This window comes from Meleagris gallopavo, chromosome Z, assembly GCF_905368555.1.
Source record: "Meleagris gallopavo chromosome Z, MGAL_WU_HG_1.1, whole genome shotgun sequence".
Classification (NCBI taxonomy): Eukaryota; Metazoa; Chordata; class Aves; order Galliformes; family Phasianidae; genus Meleagris; species Meleagris gallopavo.
This window is the reverse complement of record NC_139435.1, coordinates 9393161-9416041: the sequence shown is the minus strand read 5'-3', so window position 1 is coordinate 9416041 and position 22881 is coordinate 9393161. Positions and strand designations below refer to the sequence as shown.

General features: G+C 57.1%; 2 protein-coding genes across 5 annotated transcripts in view; one reads left to right on the top strand and one right to left on the bottom strand.

Annotated features, from left to right (window-relative positions):
* Positions 1–17250, bottom strand: part of TLN1 (talin 1) — a 31100-nt gene extending 13850 nt beyond the window's left edge. The window contains exons 1-31 of one of the 3 annotated variants that reach the window (XM_085212727.1): positions 17093–17250; positions 13660–13823; positions 10797–10894; positions 10549–10678; positions 10310–10462; positions 10025–10167; positions 9740–9867; positions 9421–9481; positions 9037–9141; positions 8305–8460; positions 8026–8127; positions 7788–7864; positions 7446–7626; positions 7184–7297; positions 6822–6930; positions 5904–6112; positions 5685–5783; positions 5438–5488; positions 3851–4018; positions 3375–3669; positions 3017–3183; positions 2773–2901; positions 2518–2631; positions 2047–2160; positions 1831–1965; positions 1612–1740; positions 1410–1512; positions 1124–1332; positions 918–1037; positions 581–778; positions 215–354 (exon numbers count right to left, since the gene is read on the bottom strand). In XM_085212727.1, the coding sequence (XP_085068853.1) occupies positions 215–354; positions 581–778; positions 918–1037; positions 1124–1332; positions 1410–1512; positions 1612–1740; positions 1831–1965; positions 2047–2160; positions 2518–2631; positions 2773–2901; positions 3017–3183; positions 3375–3669; positions 3851–4018; positions 5438–5488; positions 5685–5783; positions 5904–6112; positions 6822–6930; positions 7184–7297; positions 7446–7626; positions 7788–7864; positions 8026–8127; positions 8305–8460; positions 9037–9141; positions 9421–9481; positions 9740–9867; positions 10025–10167; positions 10310–10462; positions 10549–10678; positions 10797–10894; positions 13660–13789 (4067 nt within the window). In that variant the 5' untranslated portion in view covers positions 13790–13823; positions 17093–17250. Of the gene's footprint in view, positions 1–214; positions 355–580; positions 779–917; positions 1038–1123; positions 1333–1409; positions 1513–1611; positions 1741–1830; positions 1966–2046; positions 2161–2517; positions 2632–2772; positions 2902–3016; positions 3184–3374; positions 3670–3850; positions 4019–5437; positions 5489–5684; positions 5784–5903; positions 6113–6821; positions 6931–7183; positions 7298–7445; positions 7627–7787; positions 7865–8025; positions 8128–8304; positions 8461–9036; positions 9142–9420; positions 9482–9739; positions 9868–10024; positions 10168–10309; positions 10463–10548; positions 10679–10796; positions 10895–13659; positions 13827–17092 lie in introns of all 3 variants that reach the window. The other 2 variants (XM_085212729.1, XM_085212730.1) reach the window with 2 other exon arrangements.
* Positions 17251–17444: 194 nt separating this feature from the next.
* CREB3 (cAMP responsive element binding protein 3) lies at positions 17445–22283 on the top strand. 2 transcript variants are annotated; one of them, XM_085212731.1, is made up of 9 exons: positions 17448–17933; positions 18010–18283; positions 18498–18610; positions 18877–18969; positions 19376–19482; positions 20011–20079; positions 20228–20312; positions 20437–20518; positions 20932–22283. In XM_085212731.1, exons 1-9 carry the CDS (start codon positions 17796–17798, stop codon positions 21303–21305), a joined length of 1335 nt encoding a protein of 444 aa, XP_085068857.1. In that variant the 5' UTR covers positions 17448–17795; the 3' UTR covers positions 21306–22283. The 2 variants fall into 2 exon arrangements, with proteins under 2 accessions (XP_085068858.1, XP_085068857.1); XM_085212732.1 differs by lacking the exon at positions 20011–20079 and having other exon boundaries at positions 17445–17933.
* Positions 22284–22881: the final 598 nt, after the last annotated feature.

Below are 22881 nucleotides of genomic sequence, written 5' to 3'. Positions count from 1 at the left end.
TGAGACCGTCTTGTCAGCCCAGGGTCTATCTCTTTTCATAGACTGCAACAGCAGCCAGTTTAGGATTATATTAGACAAATGGGCTTAGGGCAGCCTCGTAACAAGCTGATTCTCACAGAGGCAAACACCTGGCCTAAACTGAGCCATCTGCAGCCCAGCCCAGCCCTTGGCATTTAACCACCTTTCCCCATGCACTGCAAGCAGTTCTTCCTACCGTGCTGCTGCTGCCAGTTGACTCTTGAGGTTGGGGGCTGTGGGGTCAGCAGAAAGCGCCTTTGCTGCCAGCAGCAGCTTGCTGGAGGACATGGAGATGCTCTTCAGGTTTGACACCACCTGCGCCTGGTCTTCTTTGTTCTGCAGAGAACCAGTAAGAGTCACCAACAGCAGGTTCCCAAGCTCTGTGCCCACCCTCAATCTCTTTGGTGCTTTCCAGGCTGTGTCAGACCCCTTTGTTTACTTTGTCTGCCAGCTGGCAGCAGCAAGGATCTGGTGAATTTGCTGAACCAACCCTAGCCTCTTCCTACTCCTCTACTGCCATTTTACCCAGTCTTGGGCTCTCCAAATGGGTGTTTGCACTCACTGGAGACAGGCTGGCCATTTCCACTCCTGCTTGCAGGAACTCATTGAAGTCCTGTCCAAATTTGCCAGAGGATTTCGCCAGGTCCTGAGGTGTGCCACGTGACGCTTGCACCAGCTCGTTGGCAGACTGGTTGAGCCCTGCAGCCGCCCGGTTCAGCTGGCTCTGCGCCTCCTGGAAGGTCTTGTTGCTGGGAGGGAACTGGAGGCAAAGAGGGTGTCAGGAGCTGCGGTGAGGTGGTGGCAGCTGGATGGGCATTCCACACCCAACAGCAGGGAGAGCATCCAGCAGTGCCCACCTCGACACTTCCCGGTTCCCTTTAGCCCCAGACTGAGCTCACCGAATCTGAGAGCAGCCTCTTGCTGGCCTCTCCCACCATGCGGATGGCAGCATCCACATCCCGCTGCCCAGGCAGGCAGTTCACACAGCGATTCAGAGCCTGTGACACCGCCTTGGCCACCTGCAGAAGATATGAACAGAGCCTGTTCAGCAGCCATCCCTGGTGGCCCGCCCTCATCCCACAGCCATCCAGGGGCCCAGACCCACCTGCACCAAGCGCTGCTGGCTGTCAGGGTCCCCAGGCTTGGCCACGGCTTTCCGTGCCTCCTCGATGAGGTTGTTGGCCTTATCCATCACATCGCTAGCGCACTCCAGCATGGCGCCCTGCACCTGAGGGTCTGAGCTGTTGGCCGCCACACCGCGGGCAGCCTGGCTGAGTGAGCGCAGGGCCTGGGCCACCTCCCGGGCAGCGATGCCTGCCATAGAGGAAAGCGGTCAGTCAGTGAGGGCCTGGCCACATGCTGCAGCCTGGCTGGGGGCCGAGGGCTGGTACCTGTGTAGTTCTCATTGCCCTGGGCTACCTCGCCCAGGAGGTGAGCGATGGCAGAGGTGACGGCCTTGGTGCTGTTCCCCAGGTCCTGCGCACACTTCTCCATCTACAGGGCAAACAACATGGAGGGGTTCTGCCCTGTGACCCACGCAGAGGGGTTTGGCCTCACCCAGGCCTCCGTGTCCATCACCCCGCGTGCCCTCACCGTCTCTCCCGGCAGAGGCTTCAGCTTGCCATCCCTGGCGGCCGCCTTGGCCTCCTTCAGGTCCCTCTCCAAGCTCTGCACCAGGCCCAGTGCTGAGTCGATCTCCAGGGGCCCACAGGCCTCCTGCGCCTGCAGCGGGTGGAAGGACGGACAGCATTACACAGAGCTCAGCCCACATAGAGGGCCATCCTGCCCACCTGCCCTCCGCCAGCCCCTCACCTTCTGTGCAGCTGTGCGGAGCTCAGCCAGGGCTGCGGCCAGGTTCTTGGCGCACTGGCTGAGCTGCATGGCTGAGGCCTGGTCAGTGATGGTGGGCACAGTGGCCTTAGCTGCGGCAACCATCTTCCCACCGGGCTGTCAAAAAAGAAAAGAGTGAGACATGGCATGGCACATAGTTGTCTTGCTGCCTGCATCCAGCGGCAGGTTTGCTGGTACCTGCAGGAAATTCTGGCTGGCGGCGATGAGAGCCAGCTGGGCGCTGGGGCTGTCCGGCTGTGACTGGCTTCCTCGCACGCCCTGCACCAGCATGGGGATCTGATCTGCCACCACCTATGAACAAGAGAGAGCAGGGTCACTGCAGGAGACATGGAGTGTGTGGGCCCCCCGATGGCTGCAGCTGCTCACGCTCTGAGGGCAGGAGCTCCCCTCCTCAGCACTGGCAGCTCATCCATGCAAAGATCTGACCACTGGTGACTTTATCAGGGAGTGCGGTGATGGGACAAAGAGTAGATGTAGATGCCCCATCCCTGGAAATGCATAAGGCTAGGTTCGATGGGGCTCTGGGCAGCCTGATATGGTGGGGGTTGGAGCTGGGTGGGCTTTCAGGTCCCTTTCTCACAGCAGCTTTTCTCGCTGTTTTGCCTAGCGGCCCACTGACACCCAGCCTGTGTCTCCCAAGTCCCTCACCTTGCAGCTCTGCACCAGCTGCTGTTGTGCAGCAGGGTTCTTGTTGGAGGCAGCGGCATGCTGTGCGGCGGCGATGGTCTGGGTGGCGGAGGCGGCTGCCTGCTTGGCCGCGTGCTACCAGGGGAAAAGCGGGAGTCAGATGTGGGGAGCCCAGCACAGGAGCCCTGTGCCACAGACCGAGGTCCCGCTCCCCAGTACACTTCTGTTCAAAACACCGTCCCTCTTTGCCCTCTGCAGTCCAAACCGCAGCCTCACCTCCAGCTTGTGCACCAACTTCTTCTTGATGGCGTTCTGAGCTGCAGCGTTGGTGGCCATGCGCAGCCCTTCTGCTGCCTCCCGCAGCCGCTGCTGCTGCTCCTCGCTGTCGGGATGGGCGGCAGCCCCCTGGAGAAAGCAGAGAGCCGTCGTACCCGGCATGACCCTCAGTTCCCCTGTCATTCTGCCAGAGGTCGCTGTGCTATGCCCCTGCCTCCAGCGGCTCCTCCCGCCTGCCACCAACCTTTGCAGCCTCCACCATCTTGGCGGTGGCATCAGCCAGGATTTTGGCTGCACTCAGCAACTTGCGTGAATTCTCCAGGTCAGTCTCTCCCTCTGCGTCAGCTTTAATAGCATTAACGAGATCGGAGGTGGCCTGGGCCAGAATACGAGCCTGGCGCACCATTTCCCCTAGGAAGGAAGGAAGGGTGGCTGTCAGCAAGTCCTGAGAATCATCGATTCGCTGCTTTGCTGCACCAGCCCCCCATCTTGGGGCAAGTTCCAAGCATGAGCCCCCAACAAAGCATGACTCCAGAGCCTGCTTCATCTCACCGTGCCTCTCAAGCCCACCATTCCCAGGTGCCACAGCCACTCACTCTTACCTGCATCGCCCATGGAGCTGAATATGTTCTCAGTAACGTTCAGGATGGTGTCAGTGGCCTGGTCGTAGCGCCCGATGGGCTGCCCACCTGTGGCGTGCTGCTTGATGTGCTGCAGCAGGTCATTGAGGGCCTGGGTGACGGCAGTGGCTGCCACCCCCACCTGCTTCAGCAGTTGGTCATCATTGGTGGCTGCCTTAGAGGCCTCCACACAGCCCTCTGCCGACTTGGCTACCAGCTTGCCAGCCTCGATCAGCTGCTCCTGGCACACTGGGGAGCTGATGGTGGGAGCCACCACCTGCAGGACAGGAAAAAAGCTGGGCAGTGCTGCCACTCTGCAGCCCCAACTCTCCGTCCAGCATCCAATGACCCCAATGATTGCTGACCTTGACCCCCAAGAAGAATGTTCCAAAGAACCAGGGTCAGAGGAAAGAGAGACTTCTAGTCTCAGTAGAAGCAAGGTGAGGGGTGGTGCTTACCTTGGTGCAGGCCACCAGCTGGGAGGTGGAGAGGGCACACTGTGTGGCAGCTGCAATCACCTGCGTCTGCAGGGCTGAGTCTTCTGTTTTCTGGGCCACGTTCTTGGCCTTCAGCACCAGCGCAGCGGCGGCGCTGGCCACAGCCTTGGCCAGTTGCATCAGCATGTCCTGGGAGGACGGACAGAGTCAGTCCTGGAGCCACCACAGAGCCAGGCACAGCCGCCTGCATGGCTTTCGTGAAATATTCAGCAGGGAAACATGAGATCAGGGGGCCTTTCCGCCACCCCTGCCTTGCGCCGAACTCCTGGTGTGTGCCTGGCAACACCTCCAGCCCATCCCTACAGCTGGGTGCTGTGGCATCTACCAGCACTAGGACATTGCCATGGCCAAAATCACCGCCTGGAGCAACTCAGCAGCACCGCCCATGATGTTGTCACAGGGACAACCCACGCAGCACCTCTGATCATCCCACAGCCAGAACCTGCAGTGAGGCCCCACGCTGCCAGGAGGCCCTGCAGCACACAGCAGGATCTTCCTGGCAGGATGCCCAGCACACTGCAGCCATCTGGATTCGCCCTCATGCCACGCTGCTGGATGCCACCAGCAGTGCTTGGGACAGGGAGCTTGGGCAAGGTGTATGGGTCACAGCTCCTCTCACTGCCCGTCTTCCTTCTGAGGGCATGCTTGCAGAACATAAACAAGACAAACACACCACCACCAGACTCCTGAATGAGCCCTAAAGCCGCACCCTCCTACAGCAACGCCACTGGCCACCAAGCAACATCAGAGCATCCCCACACCTACTGCAAGCCAAAGCCACTCCTGCTGCTGTCCATCACCCTGTCAGACATGGCAGCAGTCTGGAGAGCACATGCACCAAATTCTGGAGCCCACAATTCCCAAAAGCACAGCAGCTGCCTGAGGCAGAGAAGCAGCCACTCAGTATGAAGAGTCTGGAGGAAGGAAGCAAATACACTCGGGTCTGGTTGTGATACAGGCTATACATCCCACGATGTTTCTAAACCTGTCCCCTGCCCTGTGCTAGTTGCATACAGGATTGCATGGTCTTCAGTGAGGGCCCCCAGGAAGGAGCTGTCCCCCCAACTCCTCCTGCTAGCTCCTCCACATGCTGCCTCTGTCTCATTGCATCCCCCCACTAGCTGTTCTGCTCTTCTTGGTATTCTCTCCAGACTTTGCTGATCATATTGAGGCCATGTAGCTGCAGTGAGCAGAAACCTCATTTCATGAGCACATTTTGGTCCACACTAGGTCAGGTTCCCTCTGCTGCCTCTGCTGTGCTGAACAGCTACAGGAAACCAGCATGGGAAGAGCTCAGCTCAGCAAAAACAACAACCACATGGCTTTGGCTGTCCCAGATCCCTGTTCTGGGCAGCCAGGCACTGCAGGCACAAGGTGGTAGCGGGGGCACTGACCCGAGTGCATGGACTTCTGAGAGCTGATCAAGAGAAAAGCAGATTTTCCACCAGAACCCATCTCCAAAGAATTCAACTGATTGTTTCCAGAGGAGCAGCCCTGATATCCAAGAGGGGCGGACATCACAAAGCCATGCCTACAGCCCCCTTTTACCGTCTTTGGGTCTGAGGAGGGTGGGATCCAAGCACGCCGGCTTTCGGGCATCTACATGGGAATCCACAAGATAAGAGGCATTACATGACAGCGGATCGAAGGGCAGGGATGGGAATTGGCCTGTCTGCTCCCCCGGCACAGTCACTGTGCACAGGTCAAGCTTCAGCACGGACCTCTTCTGGGGCTCCTGTGCAGGGCAGAAGGATTTTCCAAGCGTATGTCCCCAAGCACAGCCAGAGCCGCTCACCTGGAACCGAGGGTCAGTGTCGCTTTCCCCGATCTGCTGCAGCAGCTCTCCGCTCGTCTGGCCCACAAGGCCAGCAGCCTGCAGGAGATTCTGGCGGGGCTGCAAGAAAAGAGGCAAAACCATCAGGTTGAGCAAGCCCTGCACCAAGCTGCTCCCATGGCTCCCATCCATTCTGGTTCAGCTCCCTAGTGCCCGCCAGTCCTTCCTGCTCCTTCGCACCTCAGCACTGGCGGGCTGTGCTGTCTTCAGCAAGTCTGAGACGGCACTAGCCAAGTTCTTGGCTGCCTGCAGGAGCTGCCGCCCATTTCCTCCCTCATCTTCCATCAGGGCAGCCAGCAGCTTCACGCCCTTGGACATCTCAGTCAGGTTAGAAGATATGGTGGTGACAGCGCAGCCCACAGCTGTGTAGTCTGTGTCAGCCGGATCCCCTGCATAGAAAAGAGAGGGATGTGGGGATGCTTGGAGAAACATCAGAAGCACCCAACCCTGTGCCTGGAGTAGATGTGCCTGAAATTAGTGTGATTCACGAGAAGCTCCCTGGAGCTGGAGCACACTTGTGGCTGCTACTACAGCTGAAAGTGGACAAATATACTCCTAGCAGGTAAACTTAGAAGGGGAAGGATGGGGAGCAATGATGCTGGGGTATCCACAGTCACCATGGGAGCTCTCCGGGCAGACCAGAAGCAGTCTGGACTCAGCACTGGCTAAGCCAGGCTGCCTCATTCCAGAAGGAAGAAACCTCAACCTTCATATAATCATACAGTGAGTTGGGTTAGAAGTGACTGTGAAGTCCACTCATTCCACTAATTTCCATCCTCCTGCCATGGGCTGGTTGCCCCCAGCAGTACAGATTGCCCAGGGCCCCATCCAACCTGGCCTTGAGCACCTCCAGGGATGGGGCACCACAGCTGCTATGGACAGTAATGCCAGTGCCCCACCACCCTCCCAGTGAAAATTTTCCCTGATATCCAATCTAAATCTCCTCTCTTTTAGTTTAAAGCTGTTCCTCCTCGTCATATCACTGTCTGCCCATGTGAAAAGTTGATTTCACCCCCATATATATGCTCTCTTTAAGGAAGGCAATGGACAATGAGAGACCAAAGCCTTCTGCTGAGAGGTGGTCCACTGCTGCCCTACCTGCAGTGAGGTTGACCACTGAGGCTGTGCCGGCAGTGATAGCATCCACCTGGGAGTGGATCTCATGCTTGGACTCATCCATCTTGTTTTTGCGCCAGGCTTTGGAAGCCTGAAATGAGGAGAAGAGGGTCAGGAGGTGAAGGTAGTTGGGAGCTGCAGTGAGATGTGAAAGGAGACAGGAGGTAATGGAGGAAGAGCTGCCACCACCCAAAACCCCTCAGCATGTCCTAAAGCTACAAGCACAGAAGAAGCTCCAAGACTGAGTATCCCAAATTCATGAACTGATGACACTTCTTGTCTCACCTACCCCACCAGCTAACTTCTAGCCCCAGCATCCTGGCACCCCTTCCCCAGGCACTCACGGCATCCTGCCCGAGGGGCGGCAAGGTCTCGAAGTCATCCAGTGTGGCCTGGGCTGCATTCACAGCTTGCATGCTGGAGTTGATGGTACCTGTTAGTGCCTGTTGTGCTGAAGTCTGCAAGGCAAGAGCAGAGTGAGGGGGCTGCTTGGGACAGTGCTCTAGGCAGGTGCTGACTGCAGAGCCCCTGCTCCCCTTGACAAGCCAATGCCAGGCCAGAAGGATGGGTCTGCATGAATCCCTTGGCTACCCTGGAAGCACCTACCAGAGGAGGCATGTGCCCTCGATGCATCTGGCCACTGGTGATTTGCAACTGGGCCTGGGGCATTGTCCCCACCTGGAAGTTCTCTGGCCCTCCGGCCCCTGTGCGCATGATGGCTGGCAGTGCAACCGAGCCCAGCTCTGCCTTGCCCACACGGTTAAACTGCTGCTGCAGGACGGTTGACCTGGAATAAAGAGAAACAGCAGCAGTGAGATCCTCCTCCTCCCTGGACAAGCACCTTGGCTGCTCTCCACAGCGCTGCCCTGAAGGCTGAAGGATGCCCAGAGATGCCAGGGGCTGAATTGTGGTATGCCACCTGGCAGCCAACTTGCTCCTGATACTTACTTCTTTGGAGACACCGAGTCTTCCAGCATGGTAGACTCCTCATCTCCCTCCAGACCAAAGTGGTCTTTGCTCTTTTTCTGTTAAGGCAAAGAGAAAATGCTTTGGTCACTGCACACCTCACAGCCTCCCTGTTGCTGCCCAGGCTGGGGAACTGCCAAGTCCATGGGATGTCCCCCCACCTATTCCCAGCAGCACCATGAGCCAAGGAGAAGAGCAAGCTGCCTTTCCCTGAACTTGCCTTTTTCAGGATGATGTCGATGTAGCCAGCAATCAGCTGGGCGATCTGCTCCCCTTCTGTTGTCTGCACCGAGTAGTAGCCATCCTGGTAATCTCCAAAATCCTACAAGGGCACAGCACAGGGTTGCACCAAGGCTGGATGCTGGCACATATCCTGAGCCCCTCTGGTATGTGCTAAGCACCATGGCCAGTGCTGTGCCAGCCACTTTCTGCCTGTTCTTGGGGCCAGGAGAGGAAGGGAGCAGGGCACAGAGGGCTGAGAGCTGGGGCTGGCTCCTACCAAAGTGAAGCTCTTGGGGGAGGCTGCCCAGCGCTTGATGTTGGTCAGGCTCCACTCCTGAATCACTTCCTTGGTTTTCTCATCCACACGCATCACGCATTCCTTAGTGATCCCCAGCAGACGTGGCACCAGCTTGTTCTTCCCCTTCATTTTCTCCTGCAGGACATGACAAAGGGGTTAGGGGGCTCACCAAAGAGCCGTGTGGGCAGCAAGCAACCCTAGGGCCACAAGTCCAGGTGTGGTAATTACCACATGGGTCTTGAAAAGGATTGGGGAAAAGCAGAAACTGGGTGGGAAGGCAGTGCAGATAAAAAGCCACAAAGTCCTTAAATTGGCCATTGGTTGCACCAGAGGAGGTTCAGGTTGGATATTAAGAAAAGTTGCTTCTCAAAAACAGTGGTAAGGCACTGGCACAGGCTGCCCAGGGAGGTGGTGGAGTCACCATCCCTAGGGGTGTCCATGAACCGTGGAGATATGGCACTGAAAGATGTGGTTAGTGGGCATGGTGGGGACAGACTGGTGGTTGGATTAGATGACCTTAGTGATCTTCTCCAACCTCAATGGTTCTGTGATTTGAAGAAGGGCAGGCAGATAGCAGGGATACAGGGAGAGCTAGGGTAATGTGGACTGAGAGGTAAATGGTGAGTAAATGGAGATGGGAAAGATGAAGAGATGCTGAAAAGGAAAACTCAGTCAGGCAGCAGGAGAAGTAGAACTGCAGAGCTGCTCTACCTTGACTAGGAAGAAGGAGACCCCATAGGTCTTGAGGGAGCGGGCCAGCTTGACATAGCGAACTTTGGCCTCGATCTCGCTCATGTTCCCGCAGTTCTTGTGGGCCTGTAATCACCAGAGGACATCAGGTCAGCTACCACATTGCCATCACCACCTTCACAGCTTCTCCAGGCTCTCCTCCTGCCCTACTAGTGTTCCGTTCCCCACCGTTCCCCACCCAAATCATCCCTCTGACCACCTGGAACTTCATATTTGTCACATGTGCCCAACTACAGCCACACACTCCTCTTCCTCACCTGCCAGGCTGTGATGTGCTGGGACAATAGCAGCCCAAACCTTTGGCAAGGAGTGACAAGCCTGATTTCACCACAACCTCGCACTTACCATAAAGATCTTGCGTTCCCCTTTCTGCTTGATATACTCCTTCGGCAGGAAGTCCTTCAGCCTGCCAAGAGACAGCAAAATCAGCTCCCACAGCACAGCCCAAAGCCAGCATTTGTGTTCCTCTACGAAGACGCTCAGCACAGAGCCTTCCACAAAACCTCAACGGTGCAGTGTTTTTGGGAACAGGAAGGATGTGGGAGAGGTCACTGCAACTAATGACAACTCCAGAACCCAAAACCTTGGAGCCACTCTCTGGGATGATGATGCCCTGGGGGATGGAACTTGGCACATGCGCAAAGGGACACCCTGGGACACTCACTCCAAAAAGCCTGGCTTGTGCTTCTGCTCGTTGTGTGGCCCGAACTGGATCTGGCACTGGTAGCCAGCAAACTCACACGCTTTGTCAAATGAGACGGGATGGGAACCGTTAAGGATGTCATCGCGTGCCTAAATGGAAAGAGAAGACACTGGGGTCTGCTCTGCTCCCTTCCACATCTGGTGGGATCTGTGCTAGCACAGAGGAGCTAGCCAGGCACCTGAAATGCCCCCCTAGCTGCTCCTGACCAAACACCTGATGGGTTGTCACAGGGCAGCATTGCTGTACCTGCACGTAGAGCAGGTTGAGCTGTACAGGATCTCGTGAGTCCACGTTCTGGTCAGAGTAGAAGAACTTCCGTCGCAGCAGTAGTGTCTCATTGTCATCGATGCCTTGTTCACGCAGAGTCCGGCCATGGTCCAGCCAGTTCACTGCAGGTGATGGCAGAGTGTGAGCAGGGACAGACAGCCAGGCAGGGACAGACACACAGAGACACACAGACAGTGGCCTCATTGCCATTCCCACCACCCCCAGCATGGGATGGCTCTGTCCCCAGAGCTTGCCAGCACATACACTCGTCATCAGTGTGCAACTTCTGCTTGAGTTTCTCCATCTTCTTCTCATCCCGCAGCAGGGTCTTGTCCTTCTTGAGGGTGCCAGTGACTTCCTCCTTCTTCTCCTCCATGATCTCCCGAACGAGTGAGTACTCATCATAGTTGGTGATGCCTGCAGGAGCACATACCACTGAGCTGGTGCTGCTCCCCTGACACTCCACCTTCCTCTCTGCCCCACATTGCCACCCCTCCTCTCACCAATTCGAGCACATATTGTCATCAGCATGTCTGTGACGGTCTTGGAGTCATCAACCATAACAGTTTTCACAGTCCCATCCAGCATGCGGATCTTCAGGGGCCGCTGCTTCTTCTTGTACTCCATAGTATCCTACATGAACAATCAGCACAACTCCAGTAGCTATACTGAGTACCTCACACCACATCCCCCTGGCTCCCATCTCCTCAGCAGGACCATGGGGCACGCACAGTGCTGGTTGAATGCTTACCCCATTGCGAAGCATGTAGTAGTCCAGTGCCTTCCCAGCCTCCAGCCAGATCCCCTTCTTTGGGTCTTCATCCGAGAGGAACAGCCCAAAATCATTGGCTGGAAAACACAGAGAGATTCTGTGTGGTTGGATGGGGCCACTGGGATGTGCATGGTACAGCAGCACCCCTGCACGCTGCTGGAATTGACTGCAGTGGCCATGAGATCAGGGAAAGCCTGAGTGGGCAAAAAGCTGGCAAACAATCTCTGCAGGGTGGGTGTTTTACATCTGTTTGTCTGCAGGAAAGCTCATCTGAAGCATGCCCACACAGTGCTAACTGGAAAATGGCAGTCACAGCTGACAGATGAGCTCGGAGTGGTGGCTGACAGCTCTAAAATGTTTGATGCAAAACATAACAACCAAAAGATGATGATAAAATACTGAGCATTGCCAGGAAGGGTGCAGGGAACAAAGCAGAGTTTGCAAACACACCAAAAGAGCAGAAGAAGTGATGGTTCCAAGAGGGGCAGCTGCTTGCTATGAGGGACTGACGAAGGATGTAATGGAGGTTTACAAGGTGAATTTGTACAGAACTTTGATGTTCTACAATCCTGCCCACTAGGGTGGGTCTGCTGCTGCCCAAGGACAGCCCTGTCACTGCTGCTGCGAGAAGTGCTGCCCTGGGAAAAGCCCTTCTGCTCCTTGCCAGCAACCTCTGGTTGTGTAAGCAGGCAGGGAGGGGGAAATTCCTGAGCTGCCCTGTGCCTGCCCAGCTCATGCTGTGCAGGGGATCCTGCTGAATGGAGCGGGGAACCAGTGAGGCTGCCCTTTGTTGGCTTTTGGAAAAGCAAGCTATTTCCAAAGCCAATTCTAAGAGGGTCTTTCTAAAGCACTGAGAACCATGCAGCTCACTCAGATCCCTGCAAAGGAGAGAGGCACTTCCTGGGGCAGGGCAAGAGCAGAGCCAGAGCTCAGCACACTGTGCAGAGAGGCAGCATTCAGCCACAAAACCCAGGCAAAAGGCAGGGAAAAGGGCAACAACTGCCCCAGCAGCTCGGGACTCCTCTCTGGGGCAGGAAAGCAGGCTCAGAGGGGTTTGCTGGGAAACATGCTCAGATGAAACTGTAACAGCATCCTGGAAAAGGAGCAGAGCAGTTCCAAAAGAGACTGACAAATGTCACTGGGTAATGGCAACAAAGAGAAACAAGAGAAAATGGTGAGCTCTGTGGCAGGGATGAGGTAAAAGCAGGTAAGTGGAAGAACTGCCTTGGGGATTCCTAGCATTGCAGCCTGAACGCAGGGACCCAAAGGCTCCTTTGCAGCAAGGCTGAGCTTCAGCTGCTGCCAGCAGAGCAGAGGGCAATGGTCAGAGCTGGGGCCGAGCGGCTCCCTTTAAGGCTCTCTCCTTGCGCTTTATGAGCAGCCTGGCACGGACCCAAGGGCAGGAAGTGCAATGGCTGCAGATCCGCGTAAACACCCTGTCCCCCTCCGAAACTGAAAGCCATGGTTGTGCAGAGCGAGAAGGCATTTCCTCTGCTGCGCCAGGAATCTCCTGCTCCCAGATGTTGCTGCCCTCCTACCACCTCCTGGAGCTGGTGGTGCCCATCCTTGGGACAGCTCAGCGTCCCAAAGTGCTTTGTCACCCACTTAATTTTGAGTCTGACGGCAGCAGGGAGATATTAGAGCTGACAAAGCTCAGCACAACGGCAGCACGTCACGGCTCCACAGAGGGCTGCCGGGGAGGGTATATGTTCCCCAAGAAAGGAAAAGTTAACTTATATGGTACAGGAACACCCACTGGGAGCGCCACAGTTGTTGGAACCCACAGAGTCCTGGCCAACTTTGTGCAGGCATGTAGGAGAGAGGAGACAGGAGGCAGGGAAAAGGCTCACAGCGATGGACACACATTTCACTTCCAATGCATTTTTCCTACCCCCCCCCTCCAAGTCCCCAAAATTCTTCCCACATTACTGGGAGGAATTTTTCTACGACTCGCTGCATGCTGATGGGAAGCCTAGAGCAGATCAAAAGCAGCACTTGCTGGGCTGCAGGAATTATTGCCTGTTCTCGTGTATTACTTATTTTGAAGCAAGTGACCTTAGCAGGTGACAGCGCCTGGGCTCAGGTAAAGTCTGCTCCTCTTGGAGCTCTTTTGTGCCGCCCTGTGTGGCTGAGCAATTCCTTCATGTCTGGGAGCCTACGCCTCGCTAGAACCAAGGCTCATAGAAACAGCTCTACCAGAGCAACCCCTCCAGTTGTTGCAGAGAGGGACCTGCATCCCTCCTGCGAGCGAAGCTCTAACACGGGAAACCTGCCTAGCAAGGGGTTGGACCAGATGATCTCCAGAGGTCCCTTCAACCCCTACAATTCTATGATTCTGTCTACAGAACTCCAAAACAGCCACGGTGCACTGACAAACACTCCAGCAAGATAACACCACCGAACGCTCCAGCAAAGTCCTCATTTTGCACAAAGCTTCCCAAGCTCAGAATCAAACTTCTTCACCCAGGGCTTACAAGATGCCTTGAAATGAGCTCTCTCATCGCCCTGGAGCATCCAGCAAACACCCTGTGGGTGCAGAAACCCAGACCTCGGGGGGACAGAACAGGAAAGAGAAGGTGAGAAGAGCCATTACACATATATTTTAGAGATGCAAACAGCAGAGCAGAGCAGGTCATAGAGCACAGCCTGAAATAAGATGGGCTTGTCCAAAGCTGCAGGAGCGTGCTGAAATTATGGGTGCTTAAAAGCTACCCATCACAGGCAGGTGAGAAGCAATGAGAGCAATTCCAGGGCTGCCAGAAGAGAAAAAAGGAGGTGTAGCTGGGGAAGCAGAAACACACTTGCAAAAGAGCAGGGGACGAACCCCAGACCGCACACTTACGCTGTCCCATCTGTGCCTCGGGCACGCGCTCCCGGATCATGCGGCAGGCGTCGTACACCATGGTGGAGGGCTCAAATTGCATCGTCTTCACCACATTGCCAATGCTGATTTTCAGCGAGAGGGCAACCATGGTGGCGGCCGGGCTATCCCCACTCCTGTGTCACCTGCTGAGGACACAACACGTCAGATCCCACTGCCAGGCACCAGGACACGATGCTGGGTGGAATGTGCTGGTGTTCACCCCTCTGCAGGTGCCTGGAGGTGGTGGGGGAGCAGAGACCAGAGCTCGGGTCCCAACCCAGGAGCAGGTGATGGTGGTGGAGAATAGGAGTACGGACTGAAGGGCTTCAGATGGAATTCCCAGCCTGGCCTACTAATGCAGAGCCCTGGAGCTGCTGTGCCCTCATCATGCACCCAGTGTCCCCAAGCGGGCTATGCTCGTTCACAGCTGTCACCCACAGCACAGAGGAAATGTGTGTCAGTAGTGTGCTGAGATAAGGCAGCACTGTGCAACGGAAGGGGCTTTAATTAAAACTGTGACAAAGAAACCGCAAGAGGAAGACCTCACGTGGTGCGTGGTCCGACCCCTCTATCGGGGTCCAGCAGGGAGCCCTGTGGGGACCCCAGGAAGCAGACACGGCGCTGCTCGAGGAGACAGGGGCTGGGGCAGCACCCAGCTCGCCGCAGTCCACTCCGGAGCTTCCTCCCCATCGGATCCCGGCGGACATAGGGCTCTGCTCGGGAGGAGCGCGGTGCCGCCTCCACCAGCGCGTGGAGCCGCTCCAGCTGCGCATTCCTGAGCCGTTCGGCAATGCGGCGCAGGAGCCCCGTCGGAGGCCCTCGGCCCCCGCCGACGAGGAATGCAACGCGAGCGGGACGGCCCCGCACGCAGCCGCCCCACAGCCCCACGGCCGGGAGCCGTAAGGGGCCGCCGGGATTTGAGGGGACGGACGGGCGGGGCGGCTGCGGCCGGCGGGACGGGGATCGTCCTCTTCCCTAAATCTAAAAATACCCCGGAGCGGAGTGCTGAGCCTTTTCCATCCCTCCCCCCGCTTCTGCCTACAGGGCAGGGTCAGGGAGCGGGGAGGAAGAGGAACGCAGAGGCAGGCGAAGAAATTAAAACTGTCCCAAAGCAGGACAATACTGCAAAGAAAACACGGGATGCCGCACCCGGCCGCCCAAGCGGCCCGGCCTCGTGAATTTCTGCAAAATCGGCGAACTCGGCCCCTGGCTGCACGATGTGCCGGAGGGGAAACTGCAATGGGACAGGGGCAGCTCCGGCTCTGTGGGGCCATCAGCAGCCGCACGTGGCCACCGCCCTGCGCCCCAAATAACACTGTGCCCCAAATAGCTCTGTGCAAGGCGCTTAAACCATGCAGAAGCCGGAGGCTCGTTGCTCTTCCTACGTTCTGAGGAAATGCTTTGTGCGTTGCTCTCCACCAGCGCGTTAAAGCAGAAGTGGTCTCTGCTATTTAGAGCAGTCCCATAACAACGTGGCGGCGGGGCATGATGTGAGGGTTGAACGTCTGCTCGGCTGCCGCCTCCCACATCCCCATGGCAGCACCCCGGGGTGCACTGGAAAGACCTGGGTACATTTCCGCACTGGGGTATGCGCGGGGACACTATACAGGTCAGGCGCAGGGGATGGGAGCATGCGCATTTGGGCATCGGAGGGCAGCGAGAGCCCTTCTGCGAGCTCTGCGGAGGCTCCGGTGCGGCAGGAAGCAGATGTGGGGCTCTGTGCTGATGACAGCAGCACCGTGTTCCCAAGGCACCAGTGCAGAGACAGCACCGGCAACAAAGGCTGTACTGTGATGGTGCTGCTGTGGGCACAAAGTGCAAGAAGCGAACCGTCAGCCCCAGGCTGCCCCACCAGGAGGTGAAAGAAAAACACAACAAAAAGCCAAACGATGTAATGAATGCACACCAATTTTCAGGACTGGCCGCCCTCCAGGGAAAGCAAACAAGTCAGCAGTGCTCGCTGGTAGGCGAGGCAGATAAGCCAGCACAGCAGCAGTGCAGCGGCTGCGGGCACTTCTGCATTTCTCTTCCCTTCCCCGCGACGCCTTCACCGCCTTCCCCGGGGCACAGAGCGATTTTCCACCCCATGACGTCGCCGCTGTATTTATATCTCCCGGCTTCAGAGCAGCGCTGCTGCGAGCGCGGGTACAGAGAAAGTTTTATGTTTGAAAAAAAAAAAAAAGAGAGAGAAAAAAGAAAACAAAGCAGAGCCCAACCGGGTTGTGCCTCACGGGCTGTGCCTGCAGGCAGCCTGCTCTGCAAACCGGTGGCACACATCCAGAGGCCGCAGAGCTTTCCCGAAGGAACCGAATTTGCTGCTCTCAGCCCGGGGAAAGGGGCAGCAGTGCGACCACACCGCAGGAAGTTCCCGCAGCCCTTCCGCTCCTGAGGGGAGCACCTCGCACCGCGGCACGGTGGAGCACTGGAAGGACTTAAACTGCTTTGTTCTGGATTTCTTTTTGTGTGTGTGCGTGCGTTTTTTGTTTTGTTCTGTTTTTTCATTTTTATCTCAGAAAGCGCAGCGCAGTGAGGTCTCATGCTCCGACGCCTTCCTCTTCCTCCACCGAATAAGTTAATGTTTTAACCCAGAGGCGCAGCGCAGCGCCGGCCCCGCACGCCCCGCAGCACCGCGGATCCCGAGCGGGCAGCTTCGTGGCGCGGTGACTCAGCCCCACGCAGCGCGGCTGATTCACGCCGCTTCCTCTTCTCCGGCAGCCGCGACCGGTTCATGCCCGCCAGGGATGGGCGCCGGGTGGCAGCGGACTGACAGCAGGGCCGGTGACCTCGTCCCCGGTGAACGGCACCGGGAGGGCCCCCTGCAGCACGGAGCCGCGCACCGCGCCCCACCCTCCCCACCCGCATCCTAAAGTGACGGCGTGGACAGGGGATGCTCCGACTCTCCCACGCCCCGACTCGCACTGAAATACAGCCCCGCAGCGCAGTGGCACCCACGCCCGCCGGCCCACACTGGGTGTCCCGGTCTCGCGGCATCGCTTCCAAATATGGGGCTGGAAGCGATGCAGCCCCGGGGCCGGGTGGGGGCGCGGAGCTCCGGGGCCGGGCGAGGGCTCCGCTCCGGGGACCGACCGCCGCGCTTCCCACGCGGGACCGCGGCCGCCCCGCGGATGCGGGAAACAGGATGCGGCCGCGCTCCTCCCGCACGGAGCGCCCGAGGGACGGCGGCCGCACCGGGATGGGGCGCGCTTCGCCCCGCACCGCTCAGCTGCACGCGGGGTCTCCGAGCGGCGCTCCCTCCCGCACCCCGCCGGCCCCACGGCGGCAGCCCCCACCCCACGCCGCGTGCCGCCGCGGAGCCGCCGCGCCGTGCTCCAAACGGTCTCCCCTTCCCCTGATCCCTGCTCGGCGTCGCCCCGCACTGGCGGGGCCGCGCCGCCCGCTCCCGGTGCCGTACCTGAGCGCGGCCGAGCAGCGCGCCGGGGCCCGCCGAGGCTGTGCGGCAGTGCAGCGGCACCGCCCGCTTCCCGCCCCGCCGCCCCCCGCCGCGCATGCGCCGGGCGCGGCGCGACGCCGCCGCCGGGCGGAGCGGAGCAGATCGGCCCGGCCCGGCCCGGCCCCCGGGCTGCGCCGCGCTGCGCCGCGCTCGGTCCCCGCCCACGCCCGCCCGCGGCCCAGGGCCGCGCCGCACGGATCCGCCGCCGCCGCCACCGCCACGCCCGCGCGCGCCCGCCGCCCACGTGCCACGGGCCAATGGCAGCCCGCGCTTCCCGCGTCACGTGGGAGTGGGGCCGGGCGCGGCGGGGCGGGGCCTCGCGCGGGGGCTGCCGGGCGACGGTGACATCATCGCAGGGCGGTGGGCGCGGAGCGGCAGACGCGGCCGCGGGCTTCTGGGCGCGGGGCGGCGGAGGAGCAGAGGAGCGGCCCGGCCCGGCCCGGCCCGGCCCGGCGGTCCACGGCGGCCCCTGCGCTCCCTGGAGCGGCTGCGCTGCGCACCGAACGTATCTGCGGCCCGCCCGTTCTGTCTCCTCGCGCTGCCCGGGCCCCGAGGCCCGGCCCGCCCCCCGTCCTCCCGGCGCCGCCCAGGCCCGGCTTCCCCCCCCTTGCGCTCTTACCCTTCGTGGCTCCTTCCCGCTGGGGCTGGGCGCTTCCTGGCTCCGATGGCGGGCCTCGAGCCTCTGGCCGCGCTGTCGGACGGGGACCTGCTCGACTTCCTGCTGAACGATGACGCGCCGGCGGCGGGGAGCCCCGCGGGGGACCGCTCACCGCTGGGGGACTGGATGCAGTCGCAGTTCGAGGTGGGTCGCGGAGGAGCCGCTGCCGAGTGCTGGCGGGAGGGTTGGCTCCTGCTTAGCTGGAGGTTTTTCTCCGCAGCTCCTGGACAAGGAGATGGATAGCTTCTTCAGCTACCTGCTGAGCACCCCTGAGGACGAGCCGTGCCCGCTGCAGGGCTGTTTGCCTGCTGATAGTGACAGCAGCACTTCTGAGGATCAGAACCCGTTCCACAGCTCAGGCAGTGATGTTGCCAGCAGCCCTCAGAGCTCAGACATCGTGCAGTTTGATCACAACTATTCTCTCCATCAAGATTGGCCAGCACTGGAAAGCGTGAGGTCTGACATGGCAGAAGGAGATGTTTCCATTGACCTCGGTAAGTGATGTGTGGGATCCCTCTGTCCTAGCTGCAGGCAGTGCTGTGCCTAGTGTGGAGATCTGGTGTAGGGACACAAAGTAATGTTGGAGAAAGATGAGCATGGTGGCTTTTCACTGTCATATAACTGATTTCATGCTGATCAAATCTGTCTGGTGAGCTTTTTGTGCAGCTTTATTAAGGCCCAAACCTTGATTCTGCCTTTATTACCCAGAGACGTGGATGTGTTTGGAAGGCACAAATGAGACGCTGGAACAGAACTGCAGTTTTCCTGTCACTGTTGCTGTGGATACTGGACCCCAGCATACACCTGGAGCCCCCATGCAGGTACTGAGTCTTTTGCCTCAGGAAGCGTGTACTTCTGGGCACTGTGTTTGCTTTTGCTCACATCTCCCTTTCTCTCTGGGCATGGACACTCGAGGAATGTTTTAAGGGAGACAGTGGTGCTGCTTTGGGAGAGCCGATTCTTGTTCTGAAAAATTTGCACACTTTTTCTACCTAGTAATGGACTCCCTTTATTTTGTGTTCTCAGTAGATGTATTTTTCTTGTTTGTTTGATTTTTTTTTTTCTTTTTTTTTTTTTTTTCTTTCAGTCCAACTTCCCAGAGCTGGTCCTGACTGAGGAGGAGAGACAGCTTCTGGAGAAGGATGGTGTTTCCTTACCAACCTGTCTGCCACTGACCAAAGTGAGTCCTCACTGCAGCCTTTAACTCCCAAGCAGACTTGGATTCCTTCAGCTCTTCAGTGCTGAAAATGCAGGATGATGCCTTGGTGGTGGGACAGTGTGCTCTCCTACACCACCATTGCTTTCAGCCTTTTTCATCCTGCTTACTTGGTGCTTCCTGAGTTGTGTGTTTTCCATCTCCTTCCAGTGTGACCCAGTCCTCTGGTACGCTATGAAATTGCCAGTCTTATCAGCAGACCAGAGTTTGCTGTGCAACCTGTGCAGTTTGTTCAATGGTTTGAAAGGGACAGAGGACAAAAGTACATTGCTTTCTGCTTCTCTAAGCAGGGCCGAGTGCTACACAGGATTTGTAAGGGCTGGATTGCCTTCATCCAGGGCTGGCTGCTAATGAGAAATGGTTCTTGCAGGCTGAGGAGCGACTTTTGAAGAAAGTGCGTCGGAAGATCCGGAACAAGCAGTCAGCCCAGGATAGTCGTCTCAGGAAGAAGATCTATGTTGATGGCCTGGAGAACAGGTATGAGCACACAGTACCTGTGCTGTGCTACTGCTGAGGTCTTGCCACTGTGCGCAGAAAATAAGCAGACCATGGAGGGAGGTCAGAAGCTTGTGGCGTAGTCTGCCTGCTCTCTTGTACTTGGAGAAGACCCAGAGGCTGCTCACTTTGAGTCAGGTGCTGACCTGCTAGGTGCAGCATGTTCTCCGTGTCAGGCTAGTTTGCAGTACAGACTGGTATCTCTGAACACTGCTGCTGCTGTGCTGCCAGGAGCAAGCATCCTTACAGATTAGTATGGCGCTTTCCTGAGGGACACAGCAAAGACTTCATCTTCCTCCCCGCCCTTTTTCCCCATGTCCTGTGTGAGGGATGGTCTCTGGGTTTTGCTCCACTTGATGTCCAGTAGATTCCAGAAGTGCTTCCATCTGCCCCAGCCACTCAGGGGCGGTGGCTGATCCCATGAAAAGGGATGCAAGAGAAGTCCCTGTGTTGTCTAACAAATTAAAACCTTTCTGTTTTTCTCCCTTGCTGTTCGTCTGTCCTGGGCAGGGTAGCAGCTTGCACAGCCCAAAACCATGAGCTGCAGAAGAAGGTGCAGCTCCTGCAGAAGCAGAACATGTGAGTTTTTGTTATATGACATGGCAGGAGATGTGATGGGGAAGGTTGTCCCTCTGCAAGGATTGTATTCTGTCACTGACTGTGAAGGAGGGGAGCACAGTTCATGCCTCAGCTGCTGCATTAACCTGCCCTGTTTGCTATCCTGCAGGTCTCTGCTGGAGCAGCTGCGTAAACTGCAGGCCTTGGTAAGACAGTCCACAACCAAAACTACCACAGCAAGCACCTGCATCATGGTGAGTGTCTTCAGCCCCAGTGTTCGTGATGGAGGGGTCTCTGCTGTCCCCATAAGCTTGGCAGGCAAGCATTTATTGCAGCTCTTGATGCCTATTCATGTATTTTGCTGTTCTTTGTTTTCAGGTCCTTGTCGTTTCCTTCTGCCTCATTCTCTCACCCAGCCTCTACTCGTTTGGCAACAAAGGGCCACAGCCAGAGTTCAGAGGTGAGTTCCCCAAGCATGATTGCAGGAAAAACGTTGTCTGCAAGAACAGAGCACTTCCCACAGAGACAGCCTGAACTTTGGGGCACTTCCAACCCAAGAGCCCCTTGCCTGAGATGAGCAAGTTTGGTTTTCCTTCCCTTTCTTAGCCTGTCTCCAGATTCTTTGTTCCTCTCACCTAGGGCTAGGGGTGATACCACCAGAACTGCAGAGTTCCTCTGTTGCTTGCAACACAGGCTGTGCTAATGGCTGGCAGCTGTGCAATGTTCTTTCTGTGCCACACTGGGAGCAGGCAGCCCCAACTGAACAATTTGAGTTTATCTCGCAGGTTCTGTATTGACCTGCAGGACCGTGAGAGGTTGATGCATCCTGCTCTCAGGGTGGGAGTGTTGAAGCTGGCTCTCTCTCTTTTGCAGTTCTGTCACGGCAGATTCGTGAGTTCCCAAACAAGGTCTGGCAGGCAGCACCCGCTGTGCAGGAGGAAGTTGTACTGGAGAGGTTCAGTCCAGAGCCTGAAGACACTTCACTGTTGGGCAGCCTCAATCAGTCACGGGAAGAGGGGCAGAGTCCACCCAAGCCTGATCCGAGATCTGCGTTCAACAGCAACTCATCCTCTGACCCTCCTGTGACAGCAGGCTCTGAACGGGGCCCTCCCCAGCCGCAGGAGCAGCACTCCCAGAGAGACGCCTTGCAGTCGGAGGTGCTGGCACCATGGAAAGATGAGAGTCAGGAGTGGGTGGAGCACACCACCAGTGTTGTCATCCAGCAGCACCACACCGATGAGATGTGACCATCCCCTTCTTGCTGCCTGACAGGATGAGGCTGGGCACTCTGTTGGGGAGGGTCAGCCAGAAGTATGTTAACAGATAATCTGTAAAAGCAAATGCTTTTATACAGTTTCCTGATTGCTGTCAGCTCGGAGGAATCATTTTAGAGAGGAATTATTTTAGAGATGATCTGTCCTTACACTCTGCTCTGTGTATCTGTAACAGAGGCTCCTATCCAAGATGTGGTAGGAAGCTCAGGGAGCGTTGTTCCCTGCAGCCTTGGGCAAGCCTTCAGACTCACTGGGGATGGGCTCTGGCCTGGAAGCTGAAAGCATCTGGGCCTGAGGTGTGAGTACCTGCAGGCTGCTGTTGATGAATGCCATTGCCTCGCTTCTTTCCTGCCCAGGTGGAAGTGAACAGGCTGGGTCCTGCGCTTCTTACTGCATCTGGTGGCCACAACCGCATGTCCCTTGTCCCTTATCTTTAGTCCTACAGTGATTTGTGATTTCTCAGTGTGATGCTGATCTTTAGTGCCCTGACAGGGAGTGGTCCTGCCCTTGCAACAGACCCTGCACTTCCTGTGTTCTTGTTCACTGTTGAGCCATGGGTGCAGCTTTTGGTTTAGCTAGAGGAGATGATGGGGAGTTCTTTCCAAGTTGTGCATGCTCGTTCTGTCACAGAGGCCTGAGCTTCTCCTCTCCTAAAGCTCTGGGAGCTGGGCTTCTGCCTCTCAGGGAGATGAGGAAGCTTTCTGCTAGACTACTAACTGCAGCAGAGCCTGTTATTCTGAAGGTTTTCCTTTCTGCAACTCAGGTGACCAGTGAGGCTTTTTGCTGGCTCTGGTTGCTCTGTGAGGCTGAGCAGAAGCGCTTTGCACTAGGGCCTTTCCTGGAGTACTGTTGAGTGGTACCTGTTGAGCATATCTCTTTGTCCTACTTTAGATCTAAGCAACTGACATTTCCTTGTTAATGATGGGAAAATAAAACGTGTCCTCTGTGTAACTGTGCACTTCATGGTCTTTTCAATCTGGGGCTGGGCTGACCAGAGGAGGATGGGGGCTGTGCAAGGGGTTGGGAGCATTGTGAAAGAACCCTGAGTGCAGGAGCCCTGCTCCCAGCCCAGCAGAGGCCAGGGGCATGCAAATATCCTCAAAATAGTTCAGGACAAATTTATGTTGCCAGCACGCATGCACAGTGACAGTGCTCACAGCACCATGCTACACAGAAATGCTGTTACCACAACGGAACTGAGCAGCTTCCCTTGTAAGTAACTGCTGTCTGTCCCCACCTCTGCTTTCATAAGGAAGAACTGCACAACTGCAGGAAGGCTGCGAGTCTGGAGTGGTGCAATAGCCCCATTGCTGGGGGGAATGGGGAGGGCCCTGCCTGCTAGGAAAGTGATGGTTGCTAGTTCAAGGCTATGTATTGGAGTCAGGCGGGATCACTGGATCCAAAGAGGCATCAGTGGCTGTGGAGTTCAGGCTGCTAAGCCCTGCACAGGGTTTGGGGTGCAGGAACTCGGAGAGGCAAGCAGCACATGCTTGTATGAAAAGTTCCTTGTGCAGATGGGCAAGAAGTCGAAGTGTATGCCAGATTTCAT

Bases quoted from the DNA above. Each gene is read 5' to 3' on its own strand.
- CREB3 (XM_085212731.1), top strand. From the start codon at position 17,796: ATGGCGGGCCTCGAGCCTCTGGCCGCGCTGTCGGACGGGGACCTGCTC. The intron at 18,970-19,375 runs GTGAGTCCTCAC...TGGTTCTTGCAG, and splicing joins CCTGTCTGCCACTGACCAAA to GCTGAGGAGCGACTTTTGAA. The intron at 20,519-20,931 runs GTGAGTTCCCCA...TCTCTTTTGCAG, and splicing joins GCCACAGCCAGAGTTCAGAG to TTCTGTCACGGCAGATTCGT.